This window comes from Elaeis guineensis, chromosome 12, assembly GCF_000442705.2.
Source record: "Elaeis guineensis isolate ETL-2024a chromosome 12, EG11, whole genome shotgun sequence".
Taxonomy (NCBI): Eukaryota; Viridiplantae; Streptophyta; class Magnoliopsida; order Arecales; family Arecaceae; genus Elaeis; species Elaeis guineensis.
In genome coordinates this window covers 6,906,967-6,925,114 of record NC_026004.2, presented here as the reverse complement: position 1 = coordinate 6,925,114, position 18,148 = coordinate 6,906,967, and the positions used below count along the sequence as shown (strand labels likewise).

At 37.6% G+C, this 18,148-nt stretch overlaps 1 protein-coding gene and 1 pseudogene across 1 annotated transcript in view; one reads left to right on the top strand and one right to left on the bottom strand.

Moving 5' to 3' along the window:
* The window catches only part of LOC140852803 (allantoinase-like), an 8,294-nt gene extending 3,781 nt beyond the window's left edge, over positions 1-4,513 (top strand). Inside the window, exons 6-10 of the mRNA XM_073246366.1 lie at positions 199-375; positions 450-560; positions 2,798-2,908; positions 3,776-3,874; positions 4,018-4,513. Coding sequence (XP_073102467.1) covers positions 199-375; positions 450-560; positions 2,798-2,908; positions 3,776-3,874; positions 4,018-4,146 — 627 coding nt within the window. The 3' untranslated portion in view covers positions 4,147-4,513. The remainder of the gene's footprint in view (positions 1-198; positions 376-449; positions 561-2,797; positions 2,909-3,775; positions 3,875-4,017) is intronic.
* Positions 4,514-4,895: 382 nt separating this feature from the next.
* On the bottom strand, positions 4,896-17,480 carry LOC140852789 (F-box protein At2g26160-like; annotated as a pseudogene).
* Between the last annotated feature and the right edge of the window lie 668 nt (positions 17,481-18,148).

The following is an 18,148-nucleotide window of genomic DNA, read 5'->3' as shown; positions in this document are numbered from 1 at the left end:
TAATGAAGTATGTCCTAAAATCATATAATGAAGTATGTCCTAAAATCACAAACACAGTCAATATTATGTAGCTCGACGCTATCACACTATATGCTTTGCTTATCAAATAGATGAATTGTATGCTCATGATCCTTTTAATTCTTCTTTCACTGATGATGGGAAGGGGCATGTAACCTTCTATAATTTGGCTTTACATAGTTTGCTACTTTTTGCTTGCAGGATGCAAAAAGCAGTGGTGCTAGTGTGACTGTAGAAACTTGCCCCCATTACTTGGCATTTGCAGCTGAAGAAATTGCTGATGGGGATACACGCTTTAAGTGCGCTCCACCTATACGTGATGCAGTCAATAGGCAAAAACTATGGGAGGCTCTGATGGTACTGAAATATTGCCAATGAAAATTATTTGCTAAATGAAGCACTCTGTCACATGTTGTAGAATTGTATTTCAGGAGCAACATATAGATATGTTAAGTTCGGATCATTCACCATCAGTACCAGATCTCAAACTCTTTGATGAAGGTGACTTTCTAAAAGCATGGGGTGGGATTTCATCTTTGCAGGTCTGTGCTCGGTTCTTTTATTAGATGTCCGGTCATCTTATGATGTAAATATTTAACTTTTATTTTGCATCCATTCACTTATTTTTAATTGTTTATGTTTAGTGTATCCATCATGCAGTAGTGTCAATACCAAATTTATTCAGTTATTCCTTCTGTTATGTAGGCATCTCATATCTACTAATTTAAGTGACAAACAAGAGTTGCTTATAATAAAGATCCATGAGATTGATTATATGGACCACCCCCTCCCCCGCCCCCCCCCCAAAAAAAAAAAAATGATACTAAAATTGAGTTGCCAGACAACATGCCAAGTGAAACATATTCTTGTTACTAATGTAGCCTTTACCCCAGCGTTTAATCAAATATCTTATGTATCAATAGGTTCTATGTTCGCTCCACATTGGATTGCCAATTTTGAAGCTATGTGGCTACATTATAGTTGTACAGTCTTCTTTTAAAGTTACATTGCTTTCATGACTTATAGATGTAGCTGGTATTTGATTAGAACTTTGCAACTTAACCTTGCAGTTATTGCATAGCATTTAAGCTAGCTAGATACCTCAAACTGGCTTTCTCCACTGTCGGACAAGTGCTAGACCTGCACTATGACATTTTGAATTCTTCTAAATATAGAAACCTATTTTTATGGGAAAGCATCCAAAAGTTCTGCAGGACAGACCTTGAAGAATTTGATAATTTTATCCATTGCAACCTCCATTGCATTATACTAACGGAACGCACAAAGAGACACATATATAACATAAACTGTACTTTAGAAACCGTAAATTTACATTACAGGATGTAAATGGTCTTGACATGGTTCATAGATCTATGTTTTGATGCATCAACTTCGAATGACAGCATTCTTTCTAAGCATGGGTCAACTACATCATATTTTCTTGGTGCACATGATAAATGTGCAGGTCATAGGTACCGTCTCTTTGTAGGATGGTAGACATGGTACATACAATACTGGAGTGCATTTAATCCCAAAATGCTTACTAGTGGAAATCAATGATGCATCTCTCAGAATGAAATTTGACATTGCTGATCATGATCTATGGTGTATAAAATACCTAGAGAATAGAAATCATTTATGTTAAATGTCTCTTGTCTATGCATCAAGTGAGCACAAAATGACTGGTAGCAATATAACGATTTAAAGTATGTATATACTATTTGCAAATCTAAGCAGTTCATTTGAATCTAAGTACTTTAAAATGTATATAGATTAAATTTCAGCTGAATTGCATGCTTCTATACTATGAATCAAATGAAGACATAGCATCATACTGTTAAAGTTATTCATTTTTCATCGATTTAATGCACTAATAAAAGTTCTTGACACTGCTTATGTTATAGACTATTTGCAAATCTAGGCAGTTGATTTTAATCTAAGTACTTTAAAACATATATAGATTAAATTTCAGCTGAATTGGATGCTTCTATACCATGTGTGTATATGTGTATATATGTATATGTAAAGATACATACATACATTTGTATTAAAAAAAAAAGAGATACATATATACAAACATGCATATGTGTCTGCATATGTATGTACATACTGTATGTATGTATTTAAGCATGCATATATAACTGCTTAACTGAATCTTGTATTGAACTTCGAATATTTTGATGCTCCATGTGTATTGAATATTGGCTCTATATTGATATTGAAGCAACATAGATACAACAATGTCATATGAGAAATCCTAGCAACCCAAATCCTAATAAATGCATTTTTTTTCCTTTTAGGTTTTTAAAATCTAAGTGTTTATTGTAGGAGACAGTTTACTAAAACTTTGATTAATATTTCCCTGGTGCTTGTATCGATACTAGAGTTACCCAGCATTGACAAGTAGGAAAACCGTAATTTTGTTTAGGCTGGATTCTAGTTTTGGTGTTTTGTATGTATCTCTCTCCATTGGGAACTCTATATTATTGTTCCTTTTTTTATATATATATAAAGGCAAAACTTGAATGCCATTTATTGTCCATTAGTTGGAGACACAATTGGATATCATAATTTTCTTTAAAACAGGTTGGAAAACTTTTATGATAAAAAATATGATTTGCATGCAAATTTCTTTTGTTTATATTTTTTTGAAGAATTCCATACCATAGTTGTCGTGCTTGTGAGTGGCAGCTTATCATTAAGGTTTTTCTCGTCTGTTATAATATGTATTTTTGAGATTCTTTAAAGAGGTCAGTAAGGCTGATGTGAATGATCGCAGTTTGTTCTTCCTGTGACATGGTCTTATGGACGAAAATATAGGATTACCTTGACTCAGTTAGCTACTTGGTGGAGCGAGAGGCCAGCAAAGCTTTCAGGTCAAATCCATAAGGTAGTGCATTAATCATTAGTATTATTTTTCAAAATATTTGGTGTCTATTACTGATTTCAAATTGAAAACCAAATGGTGTTAAAAGTAACATGATACCTTTAAACAATATGAACCTGCCACTGATGCAGCTGAGTAATTTTAATCTGAAATTTTTTTTCTGATATGATGATAATAAAATGTCACATACAGAAATTTTCAGTACTCCAAATGACAGTTGACATGTTTCCAGAAACAAGTTAGATTTGTCGCTCAATTGATGCAGTAAGTTAAAAAATTGGGGCCACAAGGAATTATTTTTATCCATATACAAATACAAACGGAATGTGAAACCTTGACAAGTTATGATACAATATTCTTAGATTATTTTCTCTTAAGTAGCTTACACCCATAGTTTAAAACATTGACATGTACACGAGCCTTCGTGTTAAGAACTTGCTGATTAAAGAGCCATCCACATTTTAACAAGGACAGATCCTCCCATCATTTCTTTGTAGTGTATACTTAACAGATTTTTATCTAATACATCTAAAGGCCCCTTCATATCAACATGCCTTAAGGTATAGTGGATGCGAGTTTAATTATCAACTTGTTACGAGTCTTCTTGTCATTGTACAATCACACAATATGCAATAATACAGGTTATTTTGGAACTAATCAACGTCCATACTCCATGTGGTAATTTATGCTATGCTTTTCTTGTGTTCTATCTGTTGTGGTTTACCATATGATTCCATTGAGTTTATAAGAATAGGGAAAAGGCAACTATGAAAGATCAGAATTGATATGACCAACTACATCTGTAACAAGAGAGTCATATGCAAAATATATTGGCATATTCATGCTCACAAAATCATTTGTATGCTTTAGGGGGCCATTGTGAGAGGAAACCATGCAGATTTGGTTGTATGGGAGCCTGAAGTGGAGTTCGAACTCGATGAGAACCATAAAACATACCATAAGCATCCGGTATGTTTCCATGTAGCCTGAAGTGTATTAATTTTTTGAAATTCATGTTCTACTTATCATGCTTCCATGCACAGTGTTCAATTCTTGCCTACCAAATTATGCAGTTAAAATTTAACATTATTTTGCTCTTCAAATTTATGCAGACTATTTCACCCTACATGGGCATGAGACTGTCTGGAAAGGTATTGGCAACTTTTGTGAGAGGGAACATTGTATATGGCAGGGGAAAGCATGCCCCAGAAGCTTGTGGTGTTCCAATACTTGCAAAATAAACAGTGGTGATAAGTCACTGCCTACATCTCAAGAGTATAAACAGTTATTAATTTTTCTATTCAGAGGGAAGAGGACAGTTCTCACGTTGACCCATAAGCTTATGTTGTGTTCTTTCTTCCAATCGTCTCCTGACAGGGAAGGACCTAAAGTCCTTTCACTTTCATCGCCCGCTTATCCATTTTGTGAGTGGGTCACTCTGGACTGTCTAGTCTCCTCTTCTTTCCAGACATTAGTGAGAAGCCACTTTCCATATATTCTGCTTTTTCAGGAGTAAAAACCTGTGCTCTGGTGATTCTACTCCAGACCAAATGCAACATCAATGTTTTAAAGTGCTAAAGAAATAGATGGTGAACATGATTGAGGTAATGCCCGTGGTGATGATTTAATCATGCATGGCACCTGATATTATTCATACCACACAATAACAAAAATATAGTGGTTTTAAAAAGCTCAATGCTAATGATCATTGAGATTACGTATTGTCAATCCTTGATTAGTTTTGGCTTGAGAAATTTTTCATCCATCCATCTAGGTTATCAAGGGTGTGGCTCTCCTAAATGTAAAGCCCAAGTGAGTTATTACAGGAATATGCTGCAAACTTTACCTCAAAGAGCTTGTACATTGAAGGGCTATAGCAAACTGTAAATATCACACGAAACTCTCCCACCACCCATTAGAACTAGATCGAGGTTTACATCAGTAAATACAAGTGTGTGTTGATATTAAGAATGTGAATTCTGTCCAAGAGTACTGCAATAACTAAATAAATGATGCACGTCTCCTTTCTAGCAGAAGCAAAGAAAAAGAAACTATTTGACTTTCAGCAGCAAAGAACACAAAATCCATGTAGTAATGAACAAGTTAACCAGTGAATGTTTAATGGCCATCCAATTCTAAACTCAATTTGCAGGATGAATAACAGGCAATAAGCAGTGTAAGCAGAAACCATTATGTAAAGCAGTCTCAGGAACAGTAGTGAAGGCAAAAGCAGTTCTGCCTCTCTTACTATTGTTTAGGATCCTGTCAGCTCACCTGACGACACCTAGCTGTCAGCTATATGATCATTAAATTGGCAAAATAGATCAGTGTAACAGCATGATAAGAAGGTAAATGCCAGCTTGCCTTTCAGGTTACTCTAATGGCTATGATCCTACATATAGGGTGGTTGAATGCAGCCATGTTCACCTGTAATTGACGAGTATCAAGGCACCATTTAGATCCTACAAAAGAACCAAATAGGTTACTAAAGGCGACCAGTGCTCAACTCTTACCACAAGGAAGTGGTACAAGAATGACAGGGAACCAATAAGAGGTCTTTCCCTCGAACAATATATATGTGTGTGTGTGTGTGTGTGTATTGTTGGGGTCGGGGGTGTAAAAAGAACCCTGAATCAAATGATTGTGCTGTCCATAAGTGGCAATATTCTGTTTCTGTGCTCGCCTGTCTAAAATAGCCCATCAGTTTGGAGCAGAAACTTAAAGTTTGAACGAATCAGCAAAGAGAAGCCGACAGAGCAGCAAGGGAACGTGCACGTGTTGAATGCCATACTGCTAAGGTAAAGAAATGAAAAAGGGGAAAAAAAGGAAATAGGTGCACCAAGACATGACAAGGCTTTGGTTTCCAGAAGCATCCTAAGACCCTATTTTTTTCATAACTGATTAATCAGGCATGGAGCGATCAGGCATTTCACAGTTCAACAAGGAAAACAGAAATGAATATCAAATGATAAATCATAGAACAGTGGTTTGCCTTGTTCATGGCCTCACATACCGATAGAGATGCCAATCAACATGCCAATTGGGTGACAGAGTATGGAGCCTTTAACCGAACAACTGTGATCTGATCCTCAAACTTTCCTCGACCTCTTCCCAACATTGCTGCCGAAGATGAAAGCCACATGTAATAGAGTAATATTAAAGCCTCCTTTCCTTCCTAAAAGTAAACAAATACATACATATATTAAACAAATATATCAAAAACCAGGTGGTAGATAGTATACAAATGAAATTAAATTTATAACTGGAAGCTTAACTTCATGGAGAGAATTTTAGACATTTCATCATGATGGACTCTAGCAGACCTGGCTTCATGGTGCATTCATGCTCTTGTAACTAGCCAATATATTACGGAGCCTTGTTCTGCATCTTTTATGTTCAGCTAGATTGTTTTCCTCCTTACCCCCGCAACCGCCACATTTTTTCTGCTGACCAACTCTGGTAGACTGTAACATGGATCCTGGCTAGTTGAGCAGCATTGGTTTCATGTTTCTAAGAGCTTGCTGCTTCCATTGCATACACATGAAAGGGAAAAAAAGAAGGGGAGGCGGTGGTGGGGATAGCTTCTCAGTAATAGTCCATTCCAAATAATGTAACCACACTTTTAAAAAAAAACTTAAATATCTATTTATGGTTAAGCCTCTATTAGTGCAGCAATGAATCATTTTACATTAAAAGAAGGAACATGAAGATTGATAAGTACAGCCCTTCCTTTCAAGCATCATTCAAGGAAGGATAGGAAACAGAGAAAGTAGAATAGGCATGAGCAAATGCATTTAGAAGAAAGCAGCGAGTATTTATCTGTTCTTTAGAGGTTCAACACCATATCTTGAACCAATCTACATTTTAAATCTATTTACAAGTACTCAAATGTGATTTGAAGATACAGCAGACATCCATGATGATATGATTCTAGTACACAAAGAGTTCAAAGATACAAACTAAGATGTAACTTTCTGTTGCAGTCAAAGGCTCATGGCTCAACACGTGAGATATTGTCTATTTTGACCAATGGTCCATAGCCCGAGAGTTGTATGGGCTGTTTTGGACCTCACGATTTTGCCCCTTCAAAGGCACCTCACGTAGGAAAGATGGTCCCTTCTTATGTAAACCAAATTCCTCCTTGACTCTAACCAATGTGGGACTAACAGATCTTTAACGGCTAAACAGCCTAACAGATCTCTAACGGCCTAATAGATCCCTAATGGCCTAACAAACTTTTTTTAAGATCTAAGCAAACTCTCTCTATATAAAGGGAGACGGTGCTCTCCAGGAGATAAGTCTGGACTCACAGAGATAAAATTCTGCTAAATTCCTCACTAAAAAAAATCAGAGTTCTCTCCCTTTTTTTCACTCAAACTCTCATTTCTTGCTTTCTACTTCCCCATTTTCACTATCTGCTCTCCAGGTTCCGGCTAACTTAAGCATTGGAGGATCCTAAATCGGAAGGCATCCTACGGTTCTGGAACTTCTTTTGCAGATTTCGTTCGCGGTTCAGATCGGCTGAACTTCAACTCTCCAGTTTGATTCATTACCGACCTCGCCTCCAGAGCCTTGCAGTAACTGATACTAGAAGGAGGGCATCACTCTCCATGGACTGTGGGGCTCCTTCCACCTAAACACCAACACAGACATGGTCTATAGAGTACAGAGATTTCTCCTTGACTGAGGAAGCTATGTTGTGGTGTAGAAAGAAAGGCATCATTAGTCCCACATTGGTTGAAGTCAAATGAAAATCTGGCTTATATAGGAAGGGACCATCCTTCTCACATAAAACGCCTTTTAAGAGGCAAAACCGTGAGGCTCAAAATGGCCCATATAGCCCCCGAACTATGAGCCGTAGGCCAAAGTGGACAATACCTCATGTGCCGAGCCATGAGCCCTTAACTGCAACACTTTCTTATGATCATCACATACTTGGAGGGCTTCTAAGTATATTCAATCTCAAACTGCGCACACATCTATTGCAATCACATCTCCATGCCCAAGAAGAAAGTAGGAAAAAAAACCCATTCATCATAGAAGTGGTAATATATTTCTATGTTCACAACCAAAGAAGAGTCTTTGAACAAATACTTTATTTAATAATATTAATAATTAAAAAAATATTGACTTCCTGACAGCTCTGGAGTTGGTAAACAGGGGAATATAATGAGTGGATTTTTTATATACCTGTTATATTGGGTATTCAAGTAAGACACAGATTCACAGAACATGCCAATGAGAATGGTGTCTGTGAAAGCTCCAGCCAGATCTTTTTCCCTTTTTCCCCTGGTGAGTAATTTGAAGAATCAGTATCAGTGCTACCTGTTAAAGAAAAGCCTTTTTAAGAAATCAAGAGAGCTCAAAAGAGGGCAAACATATTACAATGTGGAATAGCATTACAAGGGCAAGCAATTCTAGGGATCAATGGAAGATGTGAATTATAAACAAGAATACAATTCATTGACTGATGGATGCTATTAAGACCAAGAATAATTAAGTAAATATTGAATAAGAAAATCACTTTAAATTTTCATAAAGATATAAGAAACTAAGCAGGGGTTGAAAGAAGCTAATTATAGAACCAAAAAAACTGAAACTGATCAAAAGCAATTAAGCTCCCCCTTCTGACAGTCTTACTCCAATAAGTAAAAAGCCAGATTGACCAATACGCTCCCAATCCTTGTCCTCCATATGGGTCCTTGTCTGGCTCCTGAATGACTGTGTATCATTGGATTTGTGAAGTGAAGGTATCACATATACTACCTCAAGCTAATAGCATACTTAAGATTAATGCTAACTTATTGCTATAAAAGAAAGAAGAAGTTTTATGCTAACTCTAGAGATTCATGTTATACAAGACAGCTTTAGCACTACAGTGTCAGGATAAGCACACAGAAACATATAAACTATATCAGCATTTATATTGTAATTTGAGGTGTGAATAAACACACTAAACTATATAGCAATATCCCTCACATCATATCCACATAAAGTGCCTAACCGGCTCATAGATGCTATAGTCATGCACAAAATAAATGCTTGGTTGTTGTGTTTCTAGGCTTCAATGCATTCAAAACTCATCAAATCAGTTGGATTGGAGCAAAAGTCACTTCAGCTCTCCCACTCACAATGAAGAGAAAGCAGGTAAAATGGGAAGGGAAGGATGGAAGCCTTTGGCTTGATTCTGACGGGTACCAAGTGATACTAGCAGGTGCTGCTCAATATTGCTTGATATAGAGTGGTTACCCTCAGTTCAGACTGATTCACCAGGAGCAGGGTACCGAGTGGCAGTCCTTCACTAGTCCTGGTATGGTAATAGATTGGATCACACCAGCACCCAAAACCTCAATTATAAGTGTTCTATTAGCAATAAAAATTCATAAATGATGTTAAATGTGCATGTTTTATGTTTACAAAGCTCCATTTCACATATTTAGACAATTGTTGTACCAAAGACCACTTCCATCTTAAATATCAAATCTCTCATTGCATTTCTATCTTCTACTCTTCCACATATAAGTAAAGCATCTCCTCCAGAAAGAATTAATACGGTGATCTAATATCTCCCCTTTAAATTGCTCTCAATCTTTCCTTATCTTATTTGCAGTGTGTATGTCTTAAAACATTAATTATTTCTTATCCTGAAACTAATGTAATAATTAGTAGAGCCTGTCATATCCTTTTTCTTTATTCTTGGGTCCAGGCAGTATGGAGGATACCATACATAGGGTACTAGTACAGGGTGAGCCCTGACAAATGGTACTATTTGTTGTGGCAACTCCAACCGAACGTGTTGATACAGGAATATAACTCATTGTATTGGAACGAACTAAGACTTAAAACATTGATCACAATTCTATCCCTTCCATCGCTGTCTCATTACCGTTTCTAAAAAATTCTGTCCATATAAAATTATACATCAGTTATGGATATAATTAATTCCATGAATTTTTATTCCTTTCCATTTGAACTATTGTCAGCATGGAGACATTTAGTATCTTTCTCTCCATCATCACCACTAGATTTTGTTTCCTTTTTTGGTCTAACAAGATAAATTTTGGATTACTATTTCTAAAAGTGAATAATGTATGATGAGTCATTCAATGATGAGGATAAAAATCATATTATTCATCTTAAGATTGATGCTTATCTAAAAATTATGAGATAAAATTTAGGATTCTAGTGCTCAGAGGATAAGCGGGTGAGTAATCCTTTATCTTTTGATGAAAATAAAAAGGAAGATGAAGAGAAAAAGATAAAGAGGACAGCAATTGAAAAAAATAAAGAAGATGAGGAGTAGATAACAAATAATAAAAGAACAGGGAATACGAGGAAAGAAACAATTTATCCATTTTGCTGCCTTTAAACAAATAGTTACAGTATTTGCACCTCGTTAAATAGATAGCCAAAACTTTTGGTCAAGTAGAGAGGAAAATAGACCAAAAGTCCTGTCCTTATATGATAGTATTTCTTATCATATTTGGTTGCTTGGCTAGGATAACTTAATAACATCACAATTCTACTACATTTGCATATCCTTACATGTACCGAAGTCTCATAGTATGGTATTTTCTGTTAACAATGTAATTTTTGCTTCTCCACTTATGGCTATTAATTTACACAATAACATTATTAGCATAATCTTCTAAAATTGCTTTCCCTTACTTGGATTATTTATGAAAAATAAGTCTTAAATTTGACTTACTAGCTGATTTGGTTTCGAAAAGACTTTTTTTGCAGTGTAAATGTAAAGCTAAATTTTGGCATTTTTAAGCAATTACAACCAGAAAACCGGATACTTCATTTATTCATATAATGTCATACTTACATTTGAAATATTACAAGCAATGATTGTCTCGTTAACTGTGCAAAACTTAGAATATGGAATTCATTTACCACCACATCTTAGGTGTTTCCAATAGCATAAAGTGGGAATTGTGGAAATCGATGTCATAACATGGGGTGTTTTAGAGAAGAAAAAGAAGTGAACATGAGTTTGGAGAAATAGATGGTAGAAAATGAATCTCATGAGACAACATACTATAACCATAGCCATCAATACTCATTATTTAGGGCAGCCTTATGAATGCCAGGTAATCCTATTAGTGCTATCCATGATGTCCCTTCAAGTTTTTCCACATATTCTTCCACTACTTCCACTCAGGTCTTCTCCTCCTCTTCCAACAATTAGAAGAAAGATCTTTTTCATAGAAAGACAAGGAATGCCCTAGCATTCATGAATATCAAGTTTGGATCCATTGCACAGTTTTACATAAGTTTTGTGATTGCTTGTCGACCTAGTTTCCACCCCCACCATGTTCAAGTAGGCTTAAGATTGACATCAAATGTATACCATGCATGCCAAAAGATTTTTTTTAATCCCTAAATCATGATAATTTTAGTAAATGGACATCAAGATATAACCTATAGGTCCCAAGATTGAAACCTAGCTCTAATAGAAATTAGAGGAGATGAAAGAATGAGATTACTGCCGGCATCATGAGATAGGGAATCACTCAAGCTTGCTTAGCTAGAATATGGATATGGATCTGAAGGGATTTTTTTGGTTTCCCATATGTCACATTCAATCTTAGAGCCCATCTCTTATAGAAGTGCTCCAACACTTGGATTCTGAAGCATGAAGTTGCAACAATCGTGTTCCATCCATTCTCCAACGGATAAGTTTGTTTGGACTTAGGTAATTTGTTGATTTGTTCCACTCATGTTTGCTGATGCTATATGGCCTGATCCTTTATTTGAAGTATATTAATGGCCTAAGTCTTCAGCACTAGCTAATTGGCTTTGTTCAGCCAAGCTTGTCCGCCTATCAATATTGCCATCCATGGATTAAGTACCATTTAACATGGTTGATTAAGGTTCATCGTCGCAGTACTGGACCCTATAATAGTACCAAACCCTGCATTGGTATCATCTTGTTACTATGTCGGTACATGCGATATGAGAGCCAATTCAATGTACCAACACTCAAAATGCCCACCATACTGGTACAATACAGTCGATATGCACATATACCAATCAGTATGGCAAACCATGCGATTGATATGGCATAGAATTTATCATGTGAATGCTTTGTCACAAATTGGAGCACGGTACAAATTGGATGTCAATGCTTAGCACACCTTGATGTATGCAACATTAGCATTGTACATACCATGCTAGTCCTAAGCTGCATTGGCACATAATAAATTAATCCATCCCATGTTGAGTATCAAATCTGTATGTGCCAAAATAGGAAAAGAATGGAATGTCCTTTTACAATTTCATTCTATGACATTCTCATTGTCTTTTCCTTTTGACCCATGATCTAGGATCAATCAGATCAATTCTTAATGTTACATGACCGTGTAGCAAGCAATATAACTTTCTCAATCTCATTTTACAATACGGAACTCATACATATATAGCGAATATTTATGTATAGTTTCTACGAATCTCACACAAAAGAAGCTAAATATGGAAGCACTATCATTATATAGCCAGAAGCAGGAGAGAAGACATTCTAATTTGTCATCATTTTTATTTGTTCCTCATATTGCTTCACAATGAACAGGGAGCAATGCTTGATGAAATGGCAAATATGCATGGGCTAACAAGCACAATGGCACAGACTCGACTTTGTGCAAAAGAAATACAGATGATTAGGTGTGTCCCTAGTTTGTCCCTCCCAAGACCCTGCTTTGCTGAGACCATCAGTGGTAATGACTTTATTGTTTCCCAATACATGTCATAGCTTTTTGAAAGCATACAGAAAATCACAAAATTGGATTTCTTGGGAAAAATTTTTCGGTGAAAGAGCTCTTATCTATCTTTGAATTAACATCCTGATGATCTTTTATGCACCATAGATCAAAAGAAAAGAAAAAAATCTTGCTTTATGCCCCATGTTTGGTTGTTTTTGCAAATACTTTCTTATATTGAAATAAATATGATATATATGAACCAAGATGTAATTAGGAATGTCAAGCATCTTGAACTAGTCAAAGACTTGAAATCTTCAACCTCACCTACGTTGGCTTGAATTGATAAAATCCATATCTAGGCTAAGTCAAGCTAGATTTGTAAGCTTGAGGTCTAGTATTGGGACCTATACTAATCGCATGGTGCTATAGTCCAATATCGTATGGCATCATGCCATTCTATTCTGAACTTGTACCGACACAGCCAGAGCGGGCGAGGAAGGGGAGAGGGAGAAGGAAGAGATGGAGAGAGAGAGAGGGAGGGAGAAGGGGAGAGAGAGACCGAGAGAGGGGGAGATAGGGCTTTCTAGCCCCCATCTCCTCCACCTTTTCATGTGGCCAAAGGAGATGGGAGCTCGAAAGCCCCATCTCCCCCCCCCTCCCCCTCTCTCTTTTCTTCTTCCTGTCCCCCTCCCTCATCCAATTTCTCGAGCCGAGGTCGGTCTGCCCTTAGTATGGTCCAGTACAATCCTAACCGGGCGGTTTAGGATGGTACTCCCTTCCATGTTGAAGTCATTTTAGGCATGTCTATGTCAACTTTGTCGCAACTTAAGTGCAACATGAAGCCCAAATTATTACTTGCATAAGTGCACCAACTCAATTAAGATCCATGCCTAATTTTGGAACCTCTCTTTAAAAAATATTTGTGCACATGTAACTAATCCTCGTAATTCATTTATTTAACTTGTCAAGTTTGTTCTTTGCCTCCATCAAGCATTATGATGCTGCTTGTTTGGCCACTTGCTCATTTGAACCACCACGAATTGATTAGAATGTTTAGCCACTGGTTTGCCTGGCTAGTTGTTTATTGCTATCCTCTTACTAATCAATTTGTCTTGCACTTTGACTACAATACACCTACCAATGAGGGAAATGAAAGCTTGAAGCCTCACAATCCCTTCTCAAGTATAGAAATGGTTCTTTTTATCTCCTTTATTTTCTTGCTAGATTGGATCTGGTTCATTACTTGAGCCTTCAAAGCTATATATAGACTCAGCTTAAGCAGATCTCAGAATTTACTTTCAATTTGAGGCTAGATTGACAAAGGATGCATCTAGCTAGTTATGCTAGGTTCCTTCATTTATTAAAAGAAAAATTCTTGAGAGCATTGATCCCCTTCATACACCTACATGCAGAATTTTAACTTCAAATGTAAAATTAATTAATCATAGTATTATACAGTAAATTTTCAAATAATTCTTTTTAACTTTCTCTTTTTTCACATGACACTGGTTAGCTGCTCATTCTTCCAAAATTTTGAGAAATATTAGGATGATAGCTGTGTATTTTCATTCAGCATCAAGATGCTTCTATATGTAGCATCCACCAACTAAACACCAACTGTATATGCTAGCAATGATTGTCAGCTATATTCACATATCTTCCATCAAAATGTTTCTCCAAAAGCCACATATGACCCATAACAGTAAGTGGCCAAGAAGGTCATGATGAAAGAGAGCGTTGTTAGTACGTAACTGAGGGAAGTTAAGAATTTGGAAGAATCTTCAGCACAAGCAGCAACGTTTACGGATTAACTTTAAGAGGCCAAGTGAATCCTCCAATAAGCTACCTCGTGAAAACAAATCAGACCATCTAACTTCCAGAAGAAGATTAGGCAAGCACCTAGTTTGTCATCTCTTTCTTCTATACCGGCAATTCTTCACAGAACGGTTAAGAACAAAGAAAGAAGAGAAACGTGAAACCCGGAAGCTAGCAAGGGAATTAGTTGCTAACTGCATCGAACATATGAATATATGTTATTTATTGGAGAAGACCTTTTAAAGGCAACCATATATCAAGGACAACAAGATATCGATTTCATGTCCCCTAAATGATGATATAATACATATGTACGTACATATGTATGTATATAACACCTCAAACTTATAAGAAACTATGCATATCACCATCATCCAAACACCTCCCAGAGGGACCAGAATAGCGATACACATCTCTAAGTTTTGCATAAATGATCATTTGCTCAGATCGGAACTGGAAGAGGTTGTCATACAGATTATAGCAACTTGAATAAGTAATGCATGCAAAGGAAGGAAATCGGTACATCATACAAGTGCACGCCAAAGTAAGACTACAAAGCAACATAAGCATTAAATTAAAGTTTAAACATTACATTAAGGTAACAAGGTCTCTCCTGCATGTCTTTTTCCCATAGTAAGATAAATGAATATAATGTGATAACAAGATGACCATAGTTTGAAGAGTTTCCTTTATTAACACCTTACATGCAATAGGAAGACACCTGAGCCCAGTAACTACATTGCAGGTCCTTCTACAAATACTTTTTATCATCCATGAAATGGACTTCAACACACGCACATCCTCTTGCTTTATACATAAGCCAGAAGTATAAGAGAAAGCAGATAAATGAATCAGATTTATTGAGCCTAAAACTTGTCAAGAAACAAATCATGAAAGGTTGCAAAAAAGGCAAGCAAAAAAATAGTAATCAGAATATTTAAGGATGGGAAATGCATACCTATGCAGAAGCATCCTGTGCTTGAGATGGTCCAGCAACATTTGCTGGAGACCTGCAATCAATAAAAGTTTTGTTGGATTTTAACATTTCAATACATATGTGATTTATAAAAAACAACAGAATGATAAATATCTGTTAGTCTTTTAACCAGATAGAAATTGGAAATCTTAAGTTGTGCCCTTTCCAAGCTGTTTTGGCTGCTGATGATTTCTAGCAAGAGAATGTGAAAGAAGAGGAGATACTTGATTTGGAAATGAAAATACAAAGACTCTGATATGTACAGCATCAGCAGCTCCATGAAGCCCTGAAACATAAAACTACCGGAAGGACCAAATTAACTAATTAAGCCCTAACCAATCTACCAGTCTTGCAGGGTTATTGAGTCCATGAATCTTATATAGAAACATAAGCAACTATGAAGAACCAAAATTCAAAATCAAGTGACCAAGGATTCACCTAATCCAATCTATGGCAATCTAATACTGCTCAAAATACCATCTCCAATGTTACACCGGCAATATAATATCATGAACATGACTATCGAAGTATATCACTAAAAGGTAAGAAATTACATTGACACTATCAACTCCATTTTTCCCCCTAAAGCAAAAGGTTTCAAATCATTGGTACGGGACGTAAAGAAGCAGCAGCAGTCAATCTTAAGTATTATATGGTCTGGCAGAACAAAGCATGACCAGTATAGTAAACTTAAGTGAGATGTTAAACCATCACATCATAATGAACATCTGTGCTCTTCTATATTGTATTTAGGAAAATTGTGCAATAACTTGAGCAATCAATCCATCCATTACTAGTATAGGGGAAAGTATGGCGAGCTGCTTACCTAGCTTCTCCTCCTGGGTATAAAACAGGAGTCATAAAGACTGATGGCTCATATAGATGGCTAAATAGTTCTTTCTGAGTGAAAGGCTGGAGCGCGCCATTTTCCAAATCAAACATCCCCACTTCCTCAAACCTGCACATCGCATGATAATTGTAGTGAAGGTCTGTAAAATAGATGAAATTTTTCTTGCATCCAGGAAATTCCTCCTCTAAGATCGGCAAAGCCTGATCGTGGGTCAAGAGCAACGCCATCTTCCCCAAATCCTTGGTCTCCACCCACGTTCCCGTCTCATTATCCAGCTTATAAACTTCAATTTTGACCGTCCTGCAGATGTGCTCCCCATGCTCTATCAAAGCAGTGCACCGGAGCCGAGCGACAAACAGGAGGTCACCATCGACTTCCACAGATAATTCGGGAAGCCACTGCGCCCAGAGGCAGAGGCAGAGATAATAGTTCTCGGGACGGGGCTCGCGAGGTCGCAGACCACGACGGTGGGATCGGCGGTGGCAGCGTAAAAGCGGCCGTTGTAGTGGACGAGATCGGAGTAGATGCCATAAGGGTCATTGATGACGGTCCATTTGGCATCGCCAAGGCGGCAAAACGTGAGTTTGCCGGTCGCACCATTGATCGCCATAATGGTGCAGCTGGTGGGATCAACGACGGGATCGGCAGACAGGACGGCCTTCAAGAGGGAGCGGCCGCGGAGGCACTGGGGAGGGTAGAGCCTTTCCATTCCGATGGAGGGAGGAACGGGAAGGGGGATCTGGGAGTGGGCGAAGGGGTGGACGAGGTGCATGTGGAGGCGGCGGTCGACGGTGACGAGCCAGCCGCGGGAGGCGCCGCAGATCCAGCGGTGGAAGAGCTCGGGAACGTGGAGACGGAGGGGGCGGCGGTTGGCGAGGGGGAGGAAGACGAGGTGGCCGTCCTCGGCGTGGTGGGGCTGGTCGAAGGGGAGCATCCAGGGGCGCTCGAGGGGGGCCGGGCGGCGCGGCGGGCGGTGGCCCAGGGCTTGCAGACGGCGGTGAAGCGGAGGTAGTCGGAGAGGAGGGGGAGGCGGGAGGCGATCTGGGCGAGGAGATCCTTCGGGAGCTCCGACCAGTCGCGGGAGAAGGCGTCCATGGCGGCGGCGCTGGAAGGTGTGGGAAGGAGGGGGTGTGAGAGCGATGTTAAAAGGGGGCTGGTGTGGAATGGTGTGACACGAGCGGGCAGGCGTCGCGGTAGGGCGTCACAAAGTGGCGGGCGGAGGGAAGGGGATGCATGCAACAGCGTGGCAGCGTGGGAGGGCGGTGAGCCTTTTAACGAAAAGTAACGGCGATGGGGGAAGACGACAAGGCCCGAGTGACAGGTGGAGTCGTGGGCTCGTCGCTGGGCCTGGTGGCGCACGAGGGGAGACTCGTGTGATTTAAATTCAAATTTCCTATTTTATATAGCAATCCGATATTATTTTGAGATGTGTGTTAATTTGTAGTTTAGCAATCCGAAATTATCCGATATCCGTTCTTAATGTCAGAAATCCAAAATTATCTTCAAATAATAATTTTAAATTAAAATTTAATGATAAAAATATTTCTCAATCTAACAAAAAAAATTAATATATCAATGTACCATTAATATATTATACAATATTATGTATAATATTATATTATATTATGTTGATATTATATATTATATTTATTATATATATTATGTTATATTATTAATTATATTATTGTATTCAATGATAATTTTAAATTATAATAAAAATATATTATTTTATTTTATATTGATATAATAAAATTATTTAATATATCACTCCAATTTGCCCTCGTTTCCTTGTCATAATAAATATTTGTATTGAACTATATTATAAGTATAAACAAGAATATTAGTTCTATGACGACACATAATATATCTTTATTGGATTAATAATTTATAGAACTATT